Genomic DNA, 26,008 nt, shown 5'->3' on the forward strand with positions numbered 1-26,008 from the left:
CCTACACCCCCGGGCAGGGCTGAGCAGGTGGTTTTGGTGGGCTCGTGGCTGTGTGGGAAGTGGGGAACTGAAGCACCGCGGGGAATGCAGGCTTGGCCATGATGTGGAAAGCAGAGCCAAATAAATCTGAATACGGGCGTCAGGTGGGCCTGCGTTGTCTTTGAAATTGAGGTATGAAACAGAGTCAAGCCAGCGCTTAGGCCTGGAAAAACAGCCTGCTTTTCCCAGATGTTCCCAACTGCTGGGACTCACCAGCAGCTGCCGACTGATCAGCCGTTGCTGGCTGTAGACTGAGTGCCCGTTATCCGTCCTCACGGCAGAGCTGCAGCCTGTGTGCAGCAGCCTGGTCACAGGCTGTGCCACCACCATGTCATGTGGAATGGCTGGGGACAGGCGGTGCATGTGGGACAGCGCATGGGGGATGGTGTGCGTGGGATGGTGGGCGTGGGACGGCGTGCATGGGACAGTGCGTGTGGGATGGTGCTTGTGGGACAGTGCGTGTGGGTCGGTGTGCATGGGACAGCATGTGTGGGATGGTGTGCGTGGGACAGTGCATGTGAGACAGTGTGTGTGGGATGGTGTGCATGGGACGGTGTGCGTGGGATGGTGTGCACGGATGGTGTGCATGGGACAGTGCGTGTGGGACGGTGCGTGTGGGACAGTGCATGTGGGACAGTGTGTGTGGGATGCTGTGCGTGGGACAGTGCATGTGGGACGGTGCACGTGGGACAGTGTGTGTGGGATGGTGTGCGTGGGACAGTGCGTGTGGGACGGTGTGCATGGGACAGTGTGTGTGGGATGGTGTGCGTGGGACGGTGTGTGTGGGACGCTGTGCGTGGGACAGTGTGTGTGGGATGGTGTGCGTGGGACGGTGTGTGTGGGATGCTGTGCGTGGGACAGTGCGTGTGGGACGGTGCACGTGGGACAGTGTGTGTGGGATGGTGTGCGTGGGACGGTGTGTGTGGGATGCTGTGCGTGGGACAGTGCGTGTGGGACGGTGCACGTGGGACAGTGTGTGTGGGATGGTGTGCGTGGGACGGTGTGTGTGGGATGCTGTGCGTGGGACAGTGCGTGTGGGACGGTGCACGTGGGACAGTGTGTGTGGGATGGTGTGCGTGGGACGGTGTGTGTGGGATGCTGTGCGTGGGACGGTGTGTGTGGGATGCTGTGCGTGGGACAGTGCGTGTGGGACGGTGTGCATGGGACAGTGTGTGTGGGATGGTGTGCGTGGGACAGTGCGTGTGGGATGCTGTGCATGGGACAGTGCGTGTGGGACGGTGCACGTGGGACAGTGTGTGTGGGATGGTGTGTGTGGAACAGGCCATGTGGGACACTGTCCCCACGGGCTGCAATCAACCACTGCAATTCGCAGGAGCCACGTGCACCGCTCAGAAAGGCAGAAGGTCTCTTCGGCATTTCCTTTACAAGCCCCTGAAGCACCGTGGTAGCACCAGCCAGTTACTACAGCCACCTCCCAAAGGACAGGACTAACAGCAGGGTCCCATGGCCTTGCAGCTCCCACAGATCCTGGCCCCACTGCTTTGCTCCTGGGACGCTTGTCTGCTGGCATCAGAAAGAGTAGCTGGGACGAATGGCAATTAAGTAGTGTAGCCAGAAACCCTGGGTCTGTGGGCACCCAGCGGGAGCAGAGCTGGTGAGGGGCTGGGCAGGGGGCTTCAGGTGCCCATGGAGCTGGGAGACTGGGAGGACTGAGGACATCAGGCACTTGTGGAGGTGGGTACGGCTGTGTCGGAGGAACAGCAGCTGTCGAGGATGGGAATGTGACTGCTGAGTGCCTGGGCATCTGTGGGGCAGGCTGAGATCCAGCTTGACTGGCCATAGGAAAAATATCCCAGGTGGAAAACAGTAGACATCCACCATCTTTGGGGACTTCCGAAGGTCATCTTCCTCTCCAGCCCTTCTGCTGACAACCCCGTGACGCTCCATTAGCTAACACGAGCGCCCGTCCGCGCTGCTGCGCAGGCAGGGCTGCGGGGCTGCAGACAGCGGTGGCGTGCTGTCGGAGCAGACCCCACATCAGCTGTGCAGCAGCTTTCGGACCCAACAGCAGGGCCTGTGAATTCGCCTTGTCGCCCCAGCTCTTCTGTCTTTCTCTACTGCAATATTTTATCTCGACTGCTTCCCAGCACCACAATGCAAATAAAAAGTCCTGAAGGAGGCCAGTAAAGTAACCCACACCCAAACTTATAGGTTCAACCTGCTTCTTGTCTTGTTCTGATTTTTAAAAAAATCCAAGCCCAACAGCTGCTGGCAATCGTCCCGTTCTCCCTTGGCCCTGGGCCACTAAAAGTCACTATGGAAAACACACAAACGAGAGAGTGTAGACATGGTGCCGCTGCCGCCGTGCCACAGTCCCCTGCCCCGGCACAGCGAACCCGCCAAATCTAGGCAGAAGCCGTGGCGGGTAGTTCAGTTCAGAGGTACCTCAGGAAAAATAGAGATATCACGAATCCCAGCAGGTAGTCATTTGTAACTGTCCAACTTCTTGGCACACCGCCTCTGTAGAGGGGATTCCCCAAGGCACTGCAGTACAGTAGTGCAGAAATAACAGGCAGGAGATGGCAGAAATGCGGGTGGCAGAACTGGGAGGTCTTCCCGGAAGATCACTGTGCGTGGAAGTAGATAGGCTTGACTTTTCCAGACAGGATCTTGGGGACCTGCACAGAGATTATCTCAGCCATCATTTCAGGGTAGTCCACGCTCACCATATGTGCCTTAATTAAAAGGTCAAATGTAAACTGATGCAGATCCTTGGCAATCTGGGAAAGGAAGAAAGTCTGTTAGGTGAGAAGTCCCTTGTCAGCGATTTCCCTGGAAGACAGCAAGCAGATGTTAGCAGGCACAGCAGGTCAGGGCTGGACCTTGCTGCAGCGGGACCTGCTTTGCTCTCTGGCCATCACTGCCCTGCTAGCAGTTATCAGATGGCAGTGATATGGCCAGAGAGCAACGCATGCATGTCCACATCCATGTAGGCACGTGCTAATACCCGTGGCAGAGCTCCCACGGATGAGCAAGGGAACTCCCCATCCTGGGAGCATGTAGGGTATTTTGCCAAGGCCCTTCACACTCAGACATCGCTGAGTCCCACAAAAACAGGGATGCATAAAAATGGCACTTTCTTACTCCTATGGAAATTTGTCTTGCTATGTGCAGATGCTGCTGATTTCACTTATCAAGAATTACTTTTGCTTGTAGACATATAACTGTATGGTCATGATGCTGAATCCCAGGAAAGAGGAAAGGTCTAGCTCACGTCTCATCAGTACAACCTCAAGTCACAAACAGAGCATTTGTTTTCAATGCTGTAAGCAGAGAAGACTCACTGGGGGAAGGGAGATTTTGAGCTGTTCTGCTAGGCTGACGATTGAAAAGTATCTATAGAGCTTTTCCTTGCTAAAAAAGGAAGCCCATAAGCCCAAGTACAAGAGCGGTTGTTGCAGGGAGAGAGACACAGACAACTTTCACTCCCTGAGTAGGGTTAGCATCTGTCTTTTCTCTGTTGCTTGATCTGGGAGCACACTGCAATACTGTCCCTGCAAAGGTGTGCCAAGAGTTAAAGAACTGGTCTGTTAAAGAACAGACCAGAACGAATCACAGAATCATCGAACAGCCAGGTTGGACGGGAGCTGAAAGGTCACCCGGTCCAACCTTCCCTGGGGGAGGGAGCCTGGATGAGGCTCCCTAGTGCCCTGTGCAATCGCATCTTGAAAACTTCCCATGAGGGCGACTACCACGACCCTGGGGAGGTTGTTCCAGGAACAATCATTCCCTCTGTAAAGAGTTTCTTTCGTATATAATTTCTTATGTGTATACATAGACATCTCACTGTCCTCTCTTACAGGATGCACGGAGTCCAGGACCTTGGTGAGCTGGTAAAATCGCCGAGAGCAGGAGGTAGGGTTCTTCCTCTTGCAAGCGATGATACGGTCAAGTTCCTTAATGTAATTCATTCGAAGTTCATCAAAGAGCTTCTGGTTCTTCAGGCCATCCACTGGAACTGGATGGAAGACGGGAAGAAAACAGTAAGAGTTGCCCAAAGAGCGGAGAGAATAAAAGAGCAAGAGGAAGGCTGAAGAGGTGGTCGGTGCAGACCTAACAGGGAAGACCTGCCCACCAGCCCGGCTTCTGCTGCGGCCCTCGCTCTGATCAGCTTGTTGGGCTACTGCTAACCCAAGGACTCTTGTTCAGCATTTGTTATAAAAGAGGGCCAAGGTAATAAATTGCAGCACTATTTTCCTGCGCAGCAGCTGATGCTTGGAGGTCCCCATGATGCCAGCAGTTAGGCTGAGGAGCAACCTCTTGCCGGAGCTGCATGGGAGAAATGCTGCAATGTGCAGAGGTGGGGTGGGCCAGCTGCCGGGGGGATGGCCGCTGGCACCCTGAAGCTTGGCACCTGCTTGTCTCTGAGCAGCTGAGGTTGAAGCAGAGAGGAGAACATCCCGAGGGAGGGCTGTGGAAGTGTGAGTACCTGCACATGCACAGGGGAAGCACCAGACACCTCTAGGGCAATACAGTGTATAGCAACTGGAGATCTGTTGAGGAAAGGATGTAAGTACTTACTAATACTGAAGAAGAGTAGAGCCTTCATGCAGAGAAACTCCTGGGGTGTGATCTGAAGCCACCCGAACTCCTGAGAGAGGTGCCGCATCCTGACACATTGGCTGTACATTCTGGATTTGTGCATCCGGTACCTGGTAGGGCAAGATGTGCAACGCATGGCAAGGAGATCCTTGCCTGTTGCCTGTGGGGTGTGTCGAGGAGGACATGCTCTGCCCGACCCAGCAATCCCAGCCTCGCCTGGCCCATCCCCGCTGCCAAGAACCTGAGCTCTGTCTTGGGGAGATGCTGGCAGCAACAGGCCTGCGTGCAGGAGAGGAACATTTTCCAGAATGCCCTTGTGCAATCCTCTTCATCTGGAAATGGATGACTACCTGGGGTCTACAGGGCTTCTTTGACCTTCTGCCTTCCTGAAAAACGACTGCAGTGATTCACCAGATGTGGCTATCCACAAGGGATGTGAAGCTGACCTCAGAGCTCTCAGAGAGGTGTGGTTTTGCTTACTGCTGTGCTTAGTTACTGCTTTAAAGCTCTTCTACCTTAGTGTCAACAAACCCTCCCCAGCTCTAAGCTGACGGTACATCAGAAAGAATCCATCAGGAATTTACAATACACGTTTGTTTGTGTTTCTGCTCGCTCCAGCTGATCAACCAAGCTGAAAACAGGAACTCAGATCCCTTTGAAAAAAGGCAGGTCTGTATGGACCGGCCCTTCACACCCAGCACCAGCACTTGATCCTGCTTTGATGAAAGTCAAACCCAAGGCAAGGTGGAGAGAAAGGGAAGAAGGACCAGGAGAGACATCGCAACTCTCCTTATTGCTCCCAGCAATCACCACAGAGCAATTAGAGCAGAAGAGCAGGGTCCTCCCATGCTTTGTTGGTCAGCTCTGAAAGCGTGATCACTCAAGCTGTACATTTCATAAGCAGATGGGAAAGCAAATTCCTTGTCTTGTTCTCATTTCTTGCCTAGTCGGACCCAGACAAAGCACAATATTAGATCGTTGTTATTTCTCACTTACTCGTTGAAGACCAAATCGGGAGCAAAGTAAAGCATCCTGGAATTGACGTTGGTGAAAGATCTCCAACCCATAGCAAAAACCATAAGGCCCATCCAAGAGTACTGGATTATGGACATCTGGTCGTCTACATGCAGGTTGCGAAAGCCTATTAAAAATGAGAGGGGGGGCGTCACAAATCAGTATTGGCTTCCTGCAATTACCAGGACTGCTTTCGCACAGACTCCATTCCTCCCGCAGTGCTCCTGTGCTGACGAGGCAGCCCATAGCCCAACCTCCGCTCACCCCAGGACACACACGCGCAGGCGGGTGACACAACCGCAGTGTGAGCAGCCAGGTGCTTACACCCTGGTGGGCAACCAGAAACAGCCAAAGCACAGAACTGCAGCTGGAAGGGGAGTAAGGGGATCCCCGGGCACAAGGAGGGGATAAAGAAAAACACAAGCAGCAAAGCGGTTTAAAGGAAGCGGTGACAAGCGGTAGTAAATGACATCTTCCCCCTAAGGGTTTCAAAGATCGTCACAAATGGTGTTTGAAGGCTTTGCGAGACGCAGTGAGGTGAACAAGCCTCATTCTGCAACAGACTGGACACAAAAGATACAGCAGGATGGGATTTAGCGACTTCCTAAAGTCCCGCGGGGTAAGAGCCCAACTACAGGTGCTGAGCAGGTCCAGCCTCGCGGCACCACGCTCGCCCTGCCCCGGCCCTCGCTTCTGGAACTCATCGGGCACCCAGACCGACCAAGTCTTGCTGTGCCGTATGCTCTGCAGCCACGGCGTAACCCCCAAAGCCTCCGCTCCAAAACATTCACAGTTACCACGTGAGACAGTATGCCAGAAGTAAGTGAAATAAATAGCCGATGAGGATTTGTTTGCTCTGCTCTGCTAACAGAAATAAATCAGTTCAAGGGGAGCGGGAGCCCCAGCAGCAATACAATTAACCGTATCCCATTCTCCAGGCACTGAGGCAGAAACAAGCCCTCAGTAACCAATTACCTCCTTTGGTGCAATGCTGGCACTCAAGGAAATAAGCCAAAAAACTTCCATTATTGTCAACCTGTTAGGTCTTCACCAAATTTAACTCAATGGATTTTAATGTATAATGCTCAGAGGCAGCAAGTAACCCTGAGGCCTCATCACACAGTTAACGGACTGTTTTGATTCCTCTCTCAAATACACAGTGCGTTTATCTAATGACTATGAAAAAGAATATGAAAACCTCTGTTGAATCACAAGCTAAACAAAAATATCAGTTAAATTCAAATTAGTATTCCCAGATGGTCGTTCACCGTTAAATCCCAGGCATGTTTACAACACACACGAAAACATCGCCTCCAACACTGTACATTTTTCCAGATACTTGCGAGCAGTGAAACGTAATCTGGTTTCAAGAAAATCATATGTTATTTCAATCAAATATTAAAGCAATCCTAACACCTCCAGTGTGTAATTATAACCCATTGAGGCAAGCATCTTGGGAAGCTGTCAACCGCAAATGAGCACACGGCATGGAATGTTTTATTGCTGACTAAACTTGCTTTACATTTGTACATTTTCTGTTCATGCTGGCACGTCACCGCATCAGAAAACTGAAGCGTGCGCACAAGCCGTGTCCTACCAAACCTGGCCAGGCGATTCCCATCAGGAGGGCTCTCAGCCTCGAGCTGAACACGAGCTCCTGGCAGCCAAAGCCAATCTTGCTAACAACACACAAGTACTGACAAGGCATCTGGGTAACTCAAGGACTGCACAAAATCAGTCATACTCACCTCCAGGACATGTCTAAGTTAGAGTTTCATATTTAATTACAATACTGCATGATGTAAAAAACCTTTCTATTCACCCAGTAAATTTACCAAAGATTAATTCCCTGCCTAGTAAAACCGAAGCCATTCACAGCGACTGCTTCCCTGAATTTGCTCCTGCTCCGTACTTGCCGCTGTTCTTTTCCCTCGCCTAGACTTTCTGAAAAGATCAGAAAAACTGGAGTTACGCCATGCTGCTGGTCCCTGCAGTTGAGAGTTTGCGGTGAGCAGGCAGCGAGACGGTGCAGGGAACACTCCCACACCGGCACCAAGAGGTGAGGATGAACATTTCCTCAGCCTGCTACACACTCATCCCCCCAAACACATAAGGCTGGGGTTTTCCCATTTTTAAATTCCTCTTTGAAGGAAAAACATATCTTGCCCTCCGAGGGAATTAGTGGATGACGCTCTACTGAAAAACAGAGCAAACACGGAAGAGCCGATCAAACTGGAGGCTGACGGTCAGAACTTGTGCCACGGTTTGAAGGAAGCTCTGAAGAAGGCTCAGCACAGCCAGCCCTCCCGACACGACGGCAGGGACACACACCCCAGCGCGCCTGGGTGAAGGAGATCCCGGGAAAGATGCTTTTAACCAGGCAGACAAGAAAACCCTGCGAATATGAATGTATCTATGATGACAGATGCTCTGCCTTCCAAAGAGATGCAAGAACTTCCCTATGAGAAGCTGGGCCCAGGAGGTGCTGTAGGGCCAGAAATGAACTGCAAGCCAAGGCGTGATGGAGACGATGAGGTGGGGGAGGAAGGCAGCAAATCCGAGGTCTCTGACATTTAGGTTCCCTTGTGCCTATATTCTGGGAGCCAGGTCCATAAATCCTACCAGCAAAGAGGAAACTGATATTCTGTAAGTGAGTTGGAGACAGAAAACACACCCGTGAACGGCGAACTCTGTGAAGTGTAACCCTAATTCACACAAACGACCCACCCTCCCTCTGGCTGGGTCCGGCATCAGCAGGACGAGGCCACTGGAAACACCAACATCCGTGGCAGAAGCGCCCCGTGGTGCTGCAAGCACCGCCCGTGCCCCGCAAACGAGCGCCGCTGCCGCCCCCGCAGGCGGCAGTCCCCATCGGCGACTGGCTTCCCCTCCACCACCGAGTACCGGCTTTTCAGGGTGTCGGGGGAAGGTACCCGTTGCTCCTAATCTTTGCTGTGAGAAGAGCTTTGATGCACTTGTTCATTACCTCGTAACTATGTTCACTAAAAAAATAATAATATTTGTGCAAGCTTTGTCAGCGTTTAAGGAAAGGCATTTGAACACAGTGTTTTGTTGTTACGGGACTTAAAGTCTGCCTTCTGCTTGCCCACAAAAACAAGTTCTACAAACACAGTAGCCAACTGTTCTAACAGGAGTCCCTGCTTCCGCTTTCTGAGCTGAAATGCCTTGGAACAAAACTGATTTTCAGAAACCAGATACCTATAATTTCCTGGAAGCCTCCCCGCTCCAGGTGACGTATGGCCAAAATCACTGTAAAAGAAAATAAACACAAATCTATTGCCAAAATATATTGTTACATTTTTAGTGTTGGCGTATTTTGAAGAGACCCAAATGAAGTCACCTTCTACAGAGTGAAATCATAGCAAGTAAAATTAAATTTACTAACGACTTGAGAAGGATCAAGGCATACCTTTTGTCTTGTGACAAATAGCAAAGCAGCATAGTTTGGAAATACATTCTTTATATTGTCTCTTGATGCACTGCTGTGCCAAAATGATATCTTCATAAGAGATCAGCAGCTGAGCACCTCACAAGCTGCCATAAGTAACATTTCTAATATAAACAAATACTCATTCGTATATGGAAATTTTATTGTCCAGAGAATGGAAAAAGATGCACAAATAATTGTATCCTCACAGCTCAGGGGTGAGTTAGGTATGCTGTGTTTGGAGCAGAAAAGCAAGCGAGCAGGCAGTGGCCTGGAGCACCCGTGGAGCCTCAGCCAACAGCAAGTACACAGAGACTGTGGAATAGCTCTAATAAATAGGTCCATCTCCCATCATAGCCGGCGGAGTATTTCACCTCACCACATGTCCACTGACTTGCTGAAAACACAAAGGGTGTGTTCATCTGCCTTACGGGCAGCAGAGCTGCAGCCTGCCCCGGCCCCTCCACTGCCCTGCTGAGAAGCAGCCCTTCCTCGTACACCTCCAGGCCAGTTATTCCTTATTGACTGATCTCCGAACAGCTTCAGGAATGAACTGAAGACTTTTCATTTGCTGCCAGTTAAAATTATCTTTAAACTAATGTGTCTGAGTGCTGATCTAAATTAACTGTAACACCTTTACTGAACTTAGGTGTATGGAAAAGGGAAAATACAAATCCCTTCCACTCACCTTGAAGTGGACAGATTTTATGGATTTAATCAGATTTTTTAATTCTGTGTTTCAGCAGCTTTCTTGGGAAGCTGTGGTTATTTAATCTTCCTTTCCAGGGAAACCACAGTTTGATCCTACCTTGTCCTATGCAGAATTTCAGTTGCATGGTCGAAAGGGCCATACATTGCATTTTCTCTATGGTACAGAGGCTGATACTGCCACTGCAGGTGAGCAGGATTCAGACGTGCTGCCACCCGCTGCAGTCTTGTTTCCAGGATATCTCTGAAACCTCGCTGGAAGAAGCACAGGAACACCTTGCTGCATATTAATCACTCTTGGAATACAGGTGCTGTTTGATGCAGGATGCAAGGTTAATAATCACCTATTAACCAATATCACTCTATTGCCAGTACTACCCCTATCACAGGTGCCACATCCCCCTCCTCCCACCAGCAGCAGTTACTGGGAACTAAAACCTTTGCCCCTTTACATTGATATGTATCTTAACTAACACACAGGGCTGCTTACGCCTAGTTAAGCCAATGCTTGTGCCAGATGTGCTTCGTTAATGAGGAAAGGGGAAGAGGAGACAACGTTTCCACCCTTACTGTGGACCTACTGAGGAGCACGCAGCACTTCCAGCAGCTCGCTGACGCCTGCTGCTGGGCTGCCTTGCACGGCAAGGACAGAGCAAGGCTTGTCTGCTCGGCACCAGGAACACCCGCTGAGACGGCTGCTTTGGCTGTTGGCCCTGGGCGCTGTTCCTCCTCGCAGCCAGAGCAGGATGCGCCGTGGCACTGCCGCAGCCAGCCGAGCCCTCCGCTCCGCTCCCATTGCACCTCGCCAGCCACGGCGTTCGTTAAACAGCCCCCAGTCTCCCAACAGACCGTGTGAAGATCTTCCTGTTTTGATAAAAACAACTGCATCCCACTGTTTTATATCGCTTGGGTTTTTTTCCATTACTTCTGTCCCTGCATGCATTTGCTCACAGCGCCCCTCTCCTGAGCCTGCCGAGCGTCAGGCTGCCTGGCCAGCCTGCAGACCTGGGAACTGAAAACACTTCTGCTTTATTAACTAAAATATAATTTAAATAAATTATAGATAATAAACAACCTCTGGCTATGGGGTAGGGTTCTGCTAGTTTACCCAAAAAGCAAGGTGGCTGCGGCGTGCGCAGGGAAGGGCAGCGCCTGGGCGCAGCTGCCCGCTCCAGGAGCCAGCCAGCGCTGCCCCGGCTCCCGGCCGAGCACCAGCAGGCAGGAGCCAGCAGCGGACGCGATCCGCGCCGCAGCGGTAGCTGGACTGCTGCTCGAGTGAAGGGGCTGCGTGACCACCGTCTGGGCCACCGGAGCAGCAACAGTGCTGCGGTTGTTTATGCCTTCCCTGGAAAATATCAGGCACATGACTACATGGCGAATTTGTGGTTATTACCATTGAACCCTGGTGTTGGCACCTATCAAAGAACCCCTGAGAGAAAGCTGGGCAAAACAAAGTGGCTTTGCCTCTCACTGCGGGCATGGGGATGCTGGTGTTCAGGCCAGCGCCAGCTCGGCAGCCGGCGGGATGGGGAGGGCAGCCCCCCCATCACAGCGCGCCCACGCAGGAGAGCTGCCCGCCATAAGCAATCCCCCAGCCTGCCGAGGGGGCTGCGGTTATATTGTAACTGCTCAGAGAGCGGTGACCGCTCAGACATACGAACATTAGAATTAATTTCGCCCAGATGCCATCACTGGCAGAGCGGGCGCCGGCCCTGGGGGGCAGCGGTGCAGCAGCTGGCTCTGCTGCACAGCCAGCCACCATGGGGTCGGAGATCAGGTGCAGTATGGGAGAGGAAAAGCCTGTGGTAAGGGGGTGGTTACAATGAAAAATGTTTTTCAAAGCACTCTTCCTCTCCATTAGCACCACCGCAGTTTTAAAACCTCAGCCCCCGGATTGCCGGTCTGGTCTGGTGGTGTCTCTGTGCACATTTTTGAAGAAATCTTGACGTCTGATGTAGATAAGACGGAAAAGAAAGCATGATTTGTCCCTGGTTTCACAAGCCAGGTGAACCTTTTCTGACTCAAGAATATAAGAACTAGAATGGGCTATCCTGCGCTTAAGCACATTCAGACTAACACCCCTCCTCCACTACCGGTCAAGCTACTTCCAGGGGGGCTGCTGAATTTCTGGGAATGCCAAGCATCTGCCTGAAGTTCATCGCCAGGTTTTGGCATCGAGTGGCAAACTTACTTTGCCTCAGTTTCCTCCTTTGGTCATGTCACCCCACACATAAAGGGTAGGATCCCTGCTTTCTGTGGCATTTCCTGAGGAACAGGGCCAGCTTGGTGTCGCCCCCATGCCCCACGCTCAGGAATGCTGGAAGGTGAACTGGATCCCACTGCACCCAAGTGATCCCAGCCCTCTGTCATTCCACTCATTCAGCTGGTGGGATTACAACGTGCAAGGGGCAGTGTGTTACAGACTGGTAGCCTCAATGCTCCGAACCAAGAAGTGTATTCAGTGCAACACGTGTATCTCCGGGATGTTTTCAGTTACAGCACCTGATAACTATTACCATTTGGAAACTTTCTAAACCTGATGTACTCCCATATCATGACTCTGAATGCATCACAAATATATTCCATCAGCCTGTCACACAAGAGCAACCTGACTGCCAGGAAGAAGCCCTTTGGGATTGTGTATTTCTCTTTTGCTATTTTACAATTAATTGGCTTGCAAAAGGCAAAAACTTCAAGGAAGGATCTCTCCCCTCTCTCAGGCCTCAGCTACCGCAGCCCAGTCTCCCCCAGCTCACTTTCACATCGTGACGTTGCACACTTCTGATTCACCTGGGGAATTCACCCTTTCCATCACTTCATGCAAGTCACGGGATGGGGCTAATGCTTGTTTAGAGAAGGCTTCTGCAGGTCTGGTGGACACAGCCCTGGAAGTGAAGCAAAACCCCTGCAGGGAGAGCGGGAAGAGAGCAACACCCTAAACCCCTGACCAGCAACAGCCCTTCCCACACGGGGAAGCAGATGCATGCCTACACGGCACTGGGTGCTGGGGGTTATCAGCAGGGACAGACCCCAAAGCAAAAGCTTCTACATACTTTGTCACCCCCCCGTCGCCTCTCCCATCAACCAGCCACCCAAAGGAGACAAACCTGCTGCTGCTGCAGCCTGCTTTATGGAGATATTACATAGCCAGGCACCTTGTGAAGACGTTCCCCCAAGCAACTGGGTGACGGTGGGGCATGGGCTGCGCACTGCCCCCTTCAAAACCCACGCCAGGTGATGCACGCAGGGGGCTTCAGGCACGTGCCAGGGAAGGGATGGGATTTGTTAGTTTTCCTCCTCACCTGGCAAGGCCTTCGCCCATTTGACCACGTAGACCAGCTGCCTCTCTCCGAGCTCATTCAGGCTGGTCAGCAGGTTGGAGAAGGAGTCCGGCTGGCTGTTGTCATGGCCAGCACACACCACGCCAGGCTCAATGGCCTCCAGGACATTGAGGAAGATGGGCTGGCACTCGTATCCATCAATGTGCGTCAGCACCATCTTGGGAGGTTGCTCTTCTGTGGGGCTGGAGGAGCTGGCTGCCTCCATGTCATCTGGTGTCTTCAGGTTACCCAGCTTCTTCAGCTTGCGGGCTGTGGAAATGACACACTTTAGTGTGATGCTTAAAAATAAAAAACATAAAACTTGAGGGTTCTTGGCCTCCAGCTCCATCACTTATATCTATGAGGAAAGGGAAACTGATAGCTGGCAGCAGCTACTCCTTCAGTGCCCACTGCCCAAAGACTGCCTTGGTACCGCAGACCTCACCTAAGGACAAAAGGGAGCATGCGCTGTACAAGGAAATACATTTGCCTGTTCATCTTACATGGAAATGAACAAGCACCATTTACATCCTCAGCCATGACCAGTCTCACATTAACTCCCACTTAGAAATGGAGAGGGAGAACTGGGGAAAAGAGGGAAGAGGTGACATGATTCAAACAACTCACATGCAACTAAAAAGGGAAGCAATGCAAGCAAATAAACCCAGTAGATGCACACGTTCCAGGGAAAAAAGCCATTGCACTCGTATGCTTAGGTGGGATTGTTCCATCCCAGGCCAGAGTGGAAGCGGGATGCAACTGAGGGAAGAGTCCAGGGCTCCTGCAACCCCTGCTGCCCTATAACCAGTCCCCCAGCCGGGTCATTAGTCTACAAATATATTATGGAAAACACATTTTAGAAGCTAGCAGGTGGTCCCACGGCTGTTTCCCTGGAGTCTCCCCAGCTAGCCCACCAACGAGGAGAAGACGCGAGCAGGGGTGTCCTTGGTCTGCTGGCCAGCTTCAAGAGGAACGCCAGCAGAGTGGGCTTGTGGGGTTGGGACTGCAGACAGCCAGCGACTGCGCCCATGTCACCGTGACAAAGTGTCTCTCCTGTGCACCCGGCTCCTAGTTACAGATACCACGCTTTAGAGGCGTGACTTCAGAATTCTTGCAGAGTCCGTGTTCACCTAATTCGATAGCTACGTGATGGCGTTCAGCACAACATGGGTTAGCAGGCTGCTGCAGACAGGAACAGCTTTCACTCTGTAGCAACTCCAAAAATCCTAATTAATTAGAGGGGAAAAAAAGCTGATTGCTTAATTCAAGCAGAGAATACAACATCAAACCAATTGTCCTTGGGGCTTTGGCTCCTTCATTACATGATACTTATCTCAAATTTCCTTTCAGCTGTAATTAGAAAAATAAGCAGCAAAACATAAAACTGTCAAGTTAAAGTGCAGCTTTGTAAATCAATTCAAAACATTGATCTTTAAGTAATGTACTTTGGATGATCTACTGTAAGAGCAATTAAGACCGGCTGCTCTGTAAAAAAGGAGGAGAAAAGAGTAATAAAAATAAGAGAGAGCAACAGGAAAAGAGGGCTGCGGTCCAGTGTGACATGCTTCAGCCACCGCCTGCTCGGGTGGCAGCCCAGCCAGAGCCCCGAGCCTCCCCTCGCCCGCCCCTCCAGAAGCCCCCAGTAGCGAGGCAGCAGCAGGACCCGCAGGCTGCTGGCTCACCCCTCGCGAGCCCCCGGAGAGCCGATCCCCCGGGACAGGTACGGCACCACCCTCACTGGAAGCTGCCCTCGGGCTTTGCTCTGGACAAGCAGATCGGAAGGAGAGGAGCACGGGACGCTGATCCCTCACTTCCAAACAACCTTGCGTTAATTTGGGAAGGAGGTGCCACGGCTGGCTCCACCTGAGGCAGAAACCTTGTCTCATGGCTGTGCTTGGCACTGGACCTTTAGAGACGGGAGCACTGCTAGGAGAAAAAAGGTCCCAGTCTTAAAAGATGAAATAAAGACCAAACTGTGTCTTCCGAGGATGAATAATCAGTGCCCGTCAGGTCCTGTGCGCAACTGGAGCCAAAACCCACACTGTGTAAAACACACATGTGGTTTGGTTTAAATGTTAATTTTTCATCTTAAAATTGAATTATCTAGTACTGAAAGATATTGAGTGGAGTAAGAGGAGAGCAAGTAACCAACCATGCTGACTCTGAGACTGCAGCCACAAGCCAAACCCCTCCGTGTCGGAGAGCAGTGAAAGTGAATGATAACTCTCGGATCAGAGCAGCCCTATGCCTGGGCTTTCCAGGAGCAGTTGGTCCACAGACCACTGAAATACCAATGCTACGAGATGGAAAAAAGCTTCAGAGGTAAAGAGTGGCTTATATTCAGTCACCTGTGCAGAAGCCCCTTTTGATAGGAGCTCCTACTCAACAGCTACTGGGAACAAGAACAGAAATAAAAAGATAGAAATGAAAGACATCTGTTATACTCTTTTTCTGGGATGAGCTAAGCTAGGCAGAAGTCTGCACCGTACTTCTCCAAACCAAGGTGGGACAAACCCCACCACGCGTGACTGAAAAGAGGCAGTTTACCGGCTGGGCTGTTAGCAGGGACGGGAAACCTCAGGAAACCTCAAAAAGCAGCTGCTGGCACAGCACTGCCCGAGTCGCACCCACGGCACGCCTGCAGTTCATCCGGGGTTATTCGGGAAAACATCATATGCGTTTGAAAAAAAGCTTAGAGGACATAATTATACGGTATTGCAATGAAATATTCACCAGTGCAAGAATCCCTAAGGAGCACGCCACAGAGCCGTTATTGAAGCGACACATATTTTAAGCAACCTAACCTGCCCGCCCTCCCGCCAGGCGTTTCTGAAGCTGGTCGGGACCGCGCCGGCCTCCAGCACAGACTTTTCACAAGTTCTGGGACTCGGGGAAGTTCTGGGGACCTGGAAGAAAACTGCTTTTGCACGAGCGATGGCAGAGAAATGCTGCCAGCCCCAGGCACCACACGCTGATTTCAGCTGCAGGCAAAATGACAGAGAAGCTAAAACAGGGCTTGACTTAGATCCTGTTCTTTAAATTCTTTATTAATATCAACATGTGGCTTGTCAAAAACAGATCCTGTCAAGCTATCAGTCTTTTCAGGCAGGATAATTTGAGTTGATACTTGTAATAGTACTGGTATATCAGACTTGTTTAAGAGATCTGAGTCAGTCTTGCCCACGTGAATTAAAATTCAGACGGTACCACTGAATGATCCTAAATCACCCAGGTGATACATCTCAAAAGTAATTATAAATGTTGAAACAACGTCAGGCAGGTTTGTTTCTTATGATGGTTATTCATGGCCCTTTACCAGTGAATATCTACGTTCATTCAAAAAAAAAATTAACCATTTCTACTAAAGTCTACTACAGTCTGTATGTCAGTGCCAAGGTGGGAAAACAGTAACGAAAACTAAGGACTGATAACCGAGCAGATTGATTAAGGTCTGCTGATGAGCTCAGTCTATTCAAGCAAAGTATGTTTCACGGTAGGTAGATATATAGAGCAACTGAAAAAGTGAGCCGTATTCAATGAGTGTCAAACTCCAAGCTTGCACCAGAAGCTGATGGACAAACAGAGAGGCCTGAGCTGGCAGGATGGTTCTACGGAGACAGGACGAACAGGATCCCATGCCATGTGAAGGAAGAAAACGCTGGCCTGGAGAGCACCTTGCCACCGCCTTTAAGCACTGATGCTGCCCACACTGGGAATCTGTGATTACACATTCACCGTTCGAGGGAGGTGTTCGCAAACTGCAGAAGCCGTAAGAATAGTAAAGACCAGGCAATGCACCTTGGAGAAAGGAAGTAAAGAATTTTACCTAGGTGGCTACGCAGAAAGCTAAAGGGTTATTAAGTCACAGCCAACAAATACCCACAGCAGGGACAGAAATTCAATAAAAGTAGTTATTTCAATCTAGCAAGCAAAGACATAATGAAGATCCAGTTCCTGGAAATCAAGGATGGACAAAATGAAAAATAAGATACATCTTATTTTTCAGAACATAATTAACTACTGCAGCTGTGTGGCAAAAAAATGTGTTAGAGTCTCCACTGCTGGAAATGCTTCCATCGATATAAAATGTTTTTATAAGACAGAAGCTCTACTTTAACCACAGTAACTGGACAGGAATTAGGGCTAAATACAGGTACACCTCATGCCTTGGGCTTTGACAGGCTATTGGCAGTTATTCCAGTAGTTTTTTAGCCCTGCCATCAATGAAATGAACTGAATTTTACATGTTTGGGAGGTTTTGCCCCAAGACAGGACCGACATGGAGCGCAGTTGCTAGGCTGAAGGTGCACAGCAGCCATCCCACAGCAGAGGCAGGCTGCCAGCTCTGGCTAAGGGCAGAGGTGCTTGGCTTTCACAGCGGGAACTGCCTACGGGACCTTGCTCGCACTGGCAGCAAACGAGCAGGAGGTGAATGAAATCTGGAGCTCTGCAGTTCAGCAGGAGTTGCGCTGGCTGAGAGACTGCAGGGTGCAGACTGGAGCGGGACGGAGGGTCCCGGATGCCTGTGAGTGCAGTGGGGGCTGGCAGGATCCGCGCAGCCGTGAAGGCACCTGTGCTCGGGGTAGGACTGGTGCTGTGGGAGAGGCGGGACAGTGCACCAGCAGAACCAAGCACAGGAAACTGGCATTATCACTTCTTTTTTTTTTTCCTTTCTTTTTTTTCTTTTCCTTCTCTTGGGCTTTACAGTGTTGATCGGGAGAGAAGATTCCACTTAGTGGATTTCAGCTTGCAGGTCAGAACGATCTCAATCAATAATGAAGTGCTTCGACATATCACCATTCTGTGCCAAAGCAGAGAGTCCTAAATAAGGTATTCAGTATGTCACCTCCTCCTCCTCCCATTAAACATACTGAGAGCTGCAGGTCACAGACGGCTCTATTATACCTTACAAGCGACTGATAATTAACAGGCAGTTAAAAACAACTGCTTGGAGCTTGGAAGTGTTTTCAAACCCTCTGCCTCTCTACTGTGGGAGAAATAACTGTAGTCAAACTCATAGCATGCATGTTTTTAACAATTGTCTTTAAACCAACATTCAAAACAAATGTAAAACAGACGAGGCAGAACAGGTCAGGATGACCCAAAGAACTTAAAAAAAAAAAGAGGGGGGTGGGCAGCTATCAGTATTAGCATTAATTTTGTCAGTGTGTCCTGCAGAAGAAGGTTACACTGATGTATGTCTTCTCTCACTTAAGGAAATTTCACCAGAAAAAAATCACTTCAGGATAAGAGCGTGCTTGTTTTGGATGGCATTACGAAGCCCTTCCACTGGCTGTGGACCAGGGCGCTGGGTTTGGCCTCTCACCCGTCCCCCGGCTCAGGAGCCCAGCAATCCCATGCGCAAGGTGGCAGCGGCAGCCCGGTCCCGACCCTCCCAGGCAGACAAGGGAAGGGTCCCAGAGGAGCTCCCAGCTTCTCGGGGCGCCACGGCCATGAACGGCCATCAGCAGCCATGGAAATGACTGCCATCAGGAACTCCTGCACAAAGGCGTGCAGGCAGGCACGGCGCCGGGACAGGCTCCTCTGCCCTCGCTCCCCCCTGGCTGCGCTGGGTGACCAGGGCTGGGGGCAGAACCAGTGCAGCAGAGACGGAGAACTGACATGGAGATAGCCGCCTGGCAACTTCAGCAAGCAAACTGCCTGCTTGGCCGCACCAGCTGGACTGGGCACCTCCCCGGTGCTCCGAAATCGCAGTGTGCCCTTGCATGCGCCCACACACATCGCTCCTGAAGCGCTGCAGCAGCAGCACCCCGCCGTTTGCCAACAGCTCGCCTGTGACAGTGGGAGCGTAAGCGAGAGCAGTCAGAGCCAGCGCACGGGGCTGACGTGAGGTTTAGGCCTTCTTTACCTTTTGGGATGTTCATTTTTTCTGCTTGCTACCAGGAGGAAGAGTGAGCTGCACGTTTCTGCATCACGCCCTGCCCAGGAGCTGTGTCCCCACCGCGCTCAGATTTACCACCCGCCGCTGCAAAAGCAGAGGGGAGCAGGCTGGCTCCTGCCCTGCCAACTGGACGTGTTTGTTGGTACCTGAGCACTAAGAACTGTTCTGGGGAGAAATAAAATTCAACCCATTGCTCCTTGATGAGCAATAAACCAGAGCCATTTTGGTAGCAAGTTCTTCAAGACAACATTCCAGGAGTCCAGCAGCTCTGGGAGGCACTGCCCATCCCAGCAGCGGTGCAAGTATTTAAACTGAAATGTTGGCACACCTAACTAGCCAGGGCTCCCCCACCTTCCCCTGCGCTGTGCCTGACACTGCCAGTGGCTTTCCTCCCTGTATCACCGTTGACTCCTCTCCCCTTCGCTGTCCGGGACCTTTTCATCATGGGTCAGGTCCACCAGCCCTGTTTTTCAGGGTATTTTCTTCCTCACCCTCACATCAGATGAACACAAAGATGAGCCACCCAGTGATCTACATTGTGGCTTCTAGATTTTCAGCTGAAAACCTCAGATGTTGGATACGGGCTCTTTTCAGGTTTTGGCAGAACTACAGGCTTTGGAACAGAGACAAACTGTAACAAGGATCTTTACCAGTGATACAGGAGCAACTTCCATTCAGTGAAGAAAAATAATGTGGCTGTAATTTTATAAAGAAAAACGCCCCTTTCTGCCTGGGAAAAATAATCTTAAAATGTGAACGCTCTGTTCAAAGAGGCTTTGGTGTGAATGGCAATCCAGGGTTTAATTTAAGGAAAAGAATGTTTCCTGAAACTCCAACAAAAGTTTAATGAAATTCACAGTTTTGGAATTAGAAACCTGCAGCTGTTTCCAGAATCTCATTACGCTCCATCAGCCTCATTTTTCAGGCATTCACTGACTGTTAGTATGCTGCGTACATTCGCCATCTGCAGGAGTCGCCTGGCTGCCCCAGCCCCTCGCAAGGACCCAGGGGACGTTGTTCAGACAGTACCTCCGAGCGTCATCCCAGCCTCATAGCACTTCCGCAGGCGGCAGGACGGGCAGTTTTTCCTTCTGAATTTGTCGATGGTGCAGTCGTTCCGGCTGGCGCAGAGGTATTTCTGTTTACCTACAAACATCAGAGGAAACAGCAGATGGGTGGTGGGTACTGGTCAGACCAGGCTTACAAGAAGTAATGGGCTCACGCGCTCCCAGTATCACCAGGGACACTGGCATCACTGGAGAGGAGAGAGGGGAGAGGGGAAAGGGGAGAGGGGAGAGGGGAGAGGGGAGAGGAGAGAGGGGACCGTAACAGTGCTGGTTTCCCAGTTCACCCCCAGGCAAAAAACGTATGTTGGAAATTGGTATCTTTTGGGAAAACAGCACAGTTCTTCCTCCGCTGCGACAGGAGTGGTTCATTGCCAGAGGCAGACGCTTTGTACAAGGGCTGGCTACTCAAAATGCAGAGCCGGCCACTGCTGTTTCGCCATACTTCAGCACCCCTTCTCTGCCTGTCCCCTCTGCTGCCAGGCGACACTGCTCCTCTTCACCCACACATGTCAGAGGCTTCTACACCAAGATCTCCAAGAAGAAAAATCACTCTGCACTGTGCAGCAGAGCAGAGGTAGTCAATAGACAGCAATTAAAAAGTTATGAAATATGGACAGTTTGGTTCTCATTTTTTAAATGTCGTACATCTCTTGCTTGGCTTTTTTCTGTGTTGAGCTGGTTTTCTCCCAGAACACCTTCAAAATACAGTTTGATCCTCCTGTCACGGCTCTTACCTACAGTTTGCAGAACAGAGTCCCCAGGCAGTGGCCTTCCTTCTACAACCACGACTCCCTTTACAGTGCTTTTGGAGCTGAATTAGTTTTTGTGTCCCCCATTAATGCTAATTGGGTTTGCTGCCTGCAGGTTACAGACACTGCGGGTGAGGAACCGAGCACACGAGGAGCTGCTGCCCCACGGGCTCCGCCGCCGGGGGTCTCATGCCAGGCTGGCACCAGTCACCCTGTCCCCTGGGCTGCACTCACAGCCAGCCAGGAGGAAACTGGGACCAGCAATTCCCTGTAAGGGAGACCCTGCACAGCCAGCAGCGGGTGCAGTGGGGCTTGCAGAAAATTCAGAAGTCACTTGTTATCAGACTGACCGGTATCTTAACTCACCTTTCCAGCTGTTTAAGAACAGCCCTTAGAGCTCCAGATTTCAACTGTTTTTTTTTTACTACCTCATTTGCTAGACATGCCAAGAATGAACTTTCCTTCCTGACTCATCATTTGTTTTCTTGTCAAGTTTAAACATGTTTATTGGATCAGGATTTATCTGATGTTCTTCATACCATTCCAAACTAAACCAGTCTCAATAAATAATAGAGCTGTGCACCTCAGACACTGCATAAGAAGCCTACATGGGATACCAGGCTATATCCAGCTTAACTTTTATTTATCATCCTGCAAGAGTTTGCCTTCTATGTTCTTATAAGAATAGCCCTTTGGAGTCATCAGAGATCCATTAAAAGGAGGAGGTTGAATCTAATTGCTTAACGTACCAGTTTTGACAAGAGAGGCACCCATTCTGGTGCACTGATTTAACAACTCCCCACCTCCCACACACTCGTCCACAACTTCTGAAGATCTTAGAATCAGAAAAAGTGGGAAATTTTTTAGCAGGCCGGTATCATAAACCCACTGGCACCGTCTGCTGCTTCCCCATTGCCTTCCCTGCTCCAGAGAGCAGCTTTGCCTTCTGCGTGCTTGGGAGGAAGGAGCCTGCAGAACGTCCCACGGCTCCTACCTGCACTGGCTGCCAGCAGCGCACGGCTGTGGCTTCTCTGGCACGACCAGCTGCCAGCTGCAAAATCCCACATGCAGCCTCTCATCACAGGGTTGCAGAAAAGTTGTTATAAGGCATGGTTATAATCAGCTCCTCACGCTGCATGTGCATGGGACTGCGCTAAATATCTGCAAAAATACCATCTGTTTGAACTTCTTAGAACTGTCCCCATTAAGAGCTGATCATTACACCACCCCTGGTGCTTTTGCTGTTAAGACTGGAGACGTAATGGGGCAAGAGTGCATTAACTGCAGCACTTGATGCCTTGCTAAACCCCTTTAACACCGTTCTCATCAGCGCGTCTTCTTGTCCCCCTCCCTTTGCTCATTACCAGCATTAAGGACACTTAGACAAGCCTCAGAAGCAGCGATTACACCAAATCCCGGAGAACACAAGCACCATCCTCCCTTTCAACAGTTCATTGAGGAGGATGAGTAAAAAACAACTTCAGGTGAAAATGGGTTACTTGGAGTTATTTTTGCGCTATGGGAAACGAGCGCAGAGGCCGTACTCTCTCTACTCGGCCTCTTTACATGCATACATCAAAAAAGAATGGATGCCCTACTTTCTCAGGCATGGGCATGGAGAGCTGTAAGGTGATTTTGCTCTCCTTCCCCTCCAGCTGCACTGCAGAATTCCTGTATCATGACAACGTATGACACTAGGATGCTCCAGAGCCCATCATAACTACCACGAGTATCAAACGGCTGGGGTTGGTTGTACTGGGAAGGCTCAAGCCCAGCCCACGGAGCCCACTCGGTCTCTGGCCGAGGCCATCGGGCTGCCACAAGCAGTGCTGCCCCGGGAGCATTGCACAACCCTCCTGCTCTCCCCTCGCGCATTGGCTCCTGCTCCTTCCCTATCTCACCTCCCTAGTCTAAACTACCGCATTTTTGCAACAATGATAGCTCAAAATCCTTAAAAAGGTCAAGCCTTTCTTGTGAATGGCTTTAGTAAGGGAAGGAGGCACAGTCACTGCCTGAACCCCCAAGGACGCTCCAGGGTCAGGCACTGCTCTATCTAAATTCCCCTGCCAAGAGGAGGGACATCCACTATGCCCCAGCCCCCTCCTCTCCCCCCAGCTCCGGGCAGCGTCCCAACACGCGGGCTTGTCCCCCCCCGCCTCCGTCCCCCCAGGCACCCCCAGGCCCCCACGGCGAGGGGAGCTGGGGCTGGGTGAGATTTGGGAACCGGGTTCAAGCCTTGCTCGATGAGGCAGCTGTGCCATTTCTCATCAGCTCTTCAGCAGCACCCACCACCTCTGGCACTGCTGGGAAGGGACACGGAGAGGGAGCGACCTCCCCCTAGCCGAGACAGGCAGATGCCTCCGCGCCTGCCGCCCTCCCCGATCACTGTGCACAAAACGGGCACACCAGAAGAGTCTCTACAATAACTTTACCTCCCTGCTGACGGGCTCGGATGAATCCAAGCTTTTAAGTTTCAGTCAACAACTCACCCCACAGTCATGGCACAGTGATTTTGCTGAAATAGTGATTTTGCTGAAACCTGCTTCCCGGTTCACAAACTAAACTCTTGGGACAGGAACTGATTTCCCATTAACTGTACATGCATAGTGTTTTGCAGTTGATTTTAGGCTGTTAGCCATTAACAAAAAGGGAAACAAATGGTCATACAATGGCTATTCATGAGTCTCCTTTTGATCAGCCTTAAAACAAGCTGCTTGCTCATCTTGTCCTGATTCCTAGGGATGTAAAGAATCTCCTTTTAATTACTGGAGGAACCCAACGCCCTCATCACTGCCATCCCCAGCTGTGGATTTGTGAAACAAATCCAGGACCTGGGAGAGGGATCACACCACGTCATGCCCCAGTGACACCAACTGCGCTGAACAGCCTGCACTCGTCCCCTTGGCCGCAGAGAACTGTGACGGCTGGGACGCTCATCACCGCTAGCATGGACTGACACACCGCCAGACCAAGCAGCTCTGGTGGATCCACCAGCACGAACAGCTCCCTTCTCCATCCAAACCGGCGTACACCGTCACTGCTCTCCAGCTGGGAGTGTGCACTACTTGATGGGGACGTGAAAGGCTGTGCGACCTGAGCAAAGCACGGGTGTATGGAGGTGAAGGTGCCACTGGCCCAGAGAACAAGGAAGGGTGGCTAGAATACAGATGGCTTCTGTCTGTCTTAAGTAGCTTCCCATATACAGAGACCTGTAACTTAACTTCAGGATAATAACTTCAGGATAATTTAGTCCATTTAAGAACAAGCTGAGACATTTGCAATCAGCTGTTCTTTATTTAAAGATAAATGCACTGTTTTTTCTTTTATTGAGTTTAATGCTAGAGTAATTTTTTTTTCTTTTTTCCCACTAACAATAGAGGTGCTTTCTCATATTACTCCAAAGCAGAGGCCCTTGCTTTGCAAACCTGTATGTACAGGTCTAAGCTTTAAACATATTCCCCTGTTTTACCCAGCGGTCCTGCTCTTTGCAAAGCCAATCACCCAGACTACAACAGGGTTGTTGGCAAGGCATCGCCCCCAGATATAATTTCCCAGTTGACGACACTGCAGATGTATGCCTGGAGAAGACCCGTCTCCTCCCCTGCCAATCCAGATACTGTCTGACATGCATGTGGTTGAGAAGCGAAGTTACAAAGGTACTCAGTACCGCTCTGCTCATCAGACCAGCGCAGGAATCCCAGGAGATTAGTCTGCGCAACCGGGGCTCTTGCAGGCTGCATTAGCTCCCCACTTCACTGCACACCTCGAATACACTGCTGTACCACTGCCCCCTTCGCTGGCAACACCCCCCGACAGCTTGGGCTTCCTCCTGTGCCACCTCACACCAGGCAGAAAGATGCTTCTGCCATCACTGAGTCCTCTGCTCATCACCTGGGACTGCAAAGGGAAAAGCAGGTCTCCAGCCCTGACTAAAAATAAAGATTTATGGAGAAAGGTTAGTTGTTCAATCCAGAGAAGTTATTTACCTAAAAGCCTGTTGCCGCATGAGTTGCCGCGCCTAGAGTAGCTTTCTCTTCCAGAAAGCAATCTATGCAAACGTCTGGAGTAAGATTTACAATTGTGAATGTGAAAACCCATTAAATGCCTTTTAGAAGAGAGATATATTCTTGTATTTCAGGGCATAAACAAAATTCTAACAGTTGGAGGATAAGGCCAAGCTTTCTGAGAAAGCAAATCCCCCAGGGGCTCATGTGCTTTTCCATAAAATCTCTGGTCCCCGTCGCTGTCAGCAGCTGTGCTATGGCAAGAGCCAAGTCTGTGCATTTGGTGCTGGGGCCGCTCTGAAGTTCACTCTTTATGCCCCCATAAAAAATAATCAAAGAGGGCACAGCTATAAAGGTCTTGGGAACCAACATTAAGCTACTATTAGTAAACTATCTTTGCAAAGTCATTTTCTTAATAGTCACCGTATTTACCAGAAGACTATAGAAAGCAAAAGGAAAGCATCCAGCCTCAGTGACCCAGTGCAGGCTTCAGCGGTGGCTCCAGTTCTACAGGCAGCGACTTCAGCAGCCTGCAGTGTTGGGAAGGCAGGCTGGCTCTGTGGGAGGAACAAGGGGGAAGCTGTCCAGGGAACCAGAAATGGTGGTCTGCAACTGAAAGCATTAGCTAGCCAGAGAAACGCAAGCATGGAAGTTATAGATGTCGGTGACCTAACAGCACGGGCAGGCAACAGCTCCGTACAGGAGAGAACCTCGCAAGGAGCCTGGAGCCCAAGGCTAAACAACGAGCTTTAAAAGTAAACAACTATAGGACTGTGCAAACTGAATGGGCTATCGTAGAATCCGTAAGGTTGGAAAAGACCTTTAAGATCACCAAGTCAACCACTAACCCAGCACTGCCAAGTCCACCACTAAACCATGTCCCAAAGCACCACATCTACATGTCTTTTAAATACCTCCAGGGATGGTGACTCCACCACCTCTCTGGGCAGCCTGTGCCAATGCCTGACAACCCTTTCGGGGAAGAAATGGTTCCTAATACCCAATCTAAACCTCCCCTGGTGCAGCTTGAGGCCATTTCCTCTCGTCCTGTCACTGGTGACTTGGGAGCAGAGACCAACACCCCCCTCACACCAGCCCCTCTCAGGCAGCTGCAGAGAGCGAGAAGGGCTCCCCTCAGCCCCCTCTTCTCCAGGCTAAACCCCCCCAGCCCCCTCAGCCGCTCCCCAGCACACT

At 50.8% G+C, this 26,008-nt stretch overlaps 1 protein-coding gene across 1 annotated transcript in view; it reads right to left on the reverse strand.

Moving 5' to 3' along the window:
• Positions 1-2,207: 2,207 nt before the first annotated feature.
• Positions 2,208-26,008, reverse strand: part of AR (androgen receptor) — a 57,896-nt gene continuing 34,095 nt past the window's right edge. The window contains exons 3-8 of the mRNA XM_075106515.1: positions 20,024-20,140; positions 13,075-13,362; positions 5,599-5,743; positions 4,582-4,712; positions 3,861-4,018; positions 2,208-2,780 (exon numbers count right to left, since the gene is read on the reverse strand). Coding sequence (XP_074962616.1) covers positions 2,625-2,780; positions 3,861-4,018; positions 4,582-4,712; positions 5,599-5,743; positions 13,075-13,362; positions 20,024-20,140 — 995 coding nt within the window. The 3' untranslated portion in view covers positions 2,208-2,624. The remainder of the gene's footprint in view (positions 2,781-3,860; positions 4,019-4,581; positions 4,713-5,598; positions 5,744-13,074; positions 13,363-20,023; positions 20,141-26,008) is intronic.

This window comes from Phalacrocorax aristotelis, chromosome 11 (assembly GCF_949628215.1).
Source record: "Phalacrocorax aristotelis chromosome 11, bGulAri2.1, whole genome shotgun sequence".
Taxonomy (NCBI): domain Eukaryota; kingdom Metazoa; phylum Chordata; class Aves; order Suliformes; family Phalacrocoracidae; genus Phalacrocorax; species Phalacrocorax aristotelis.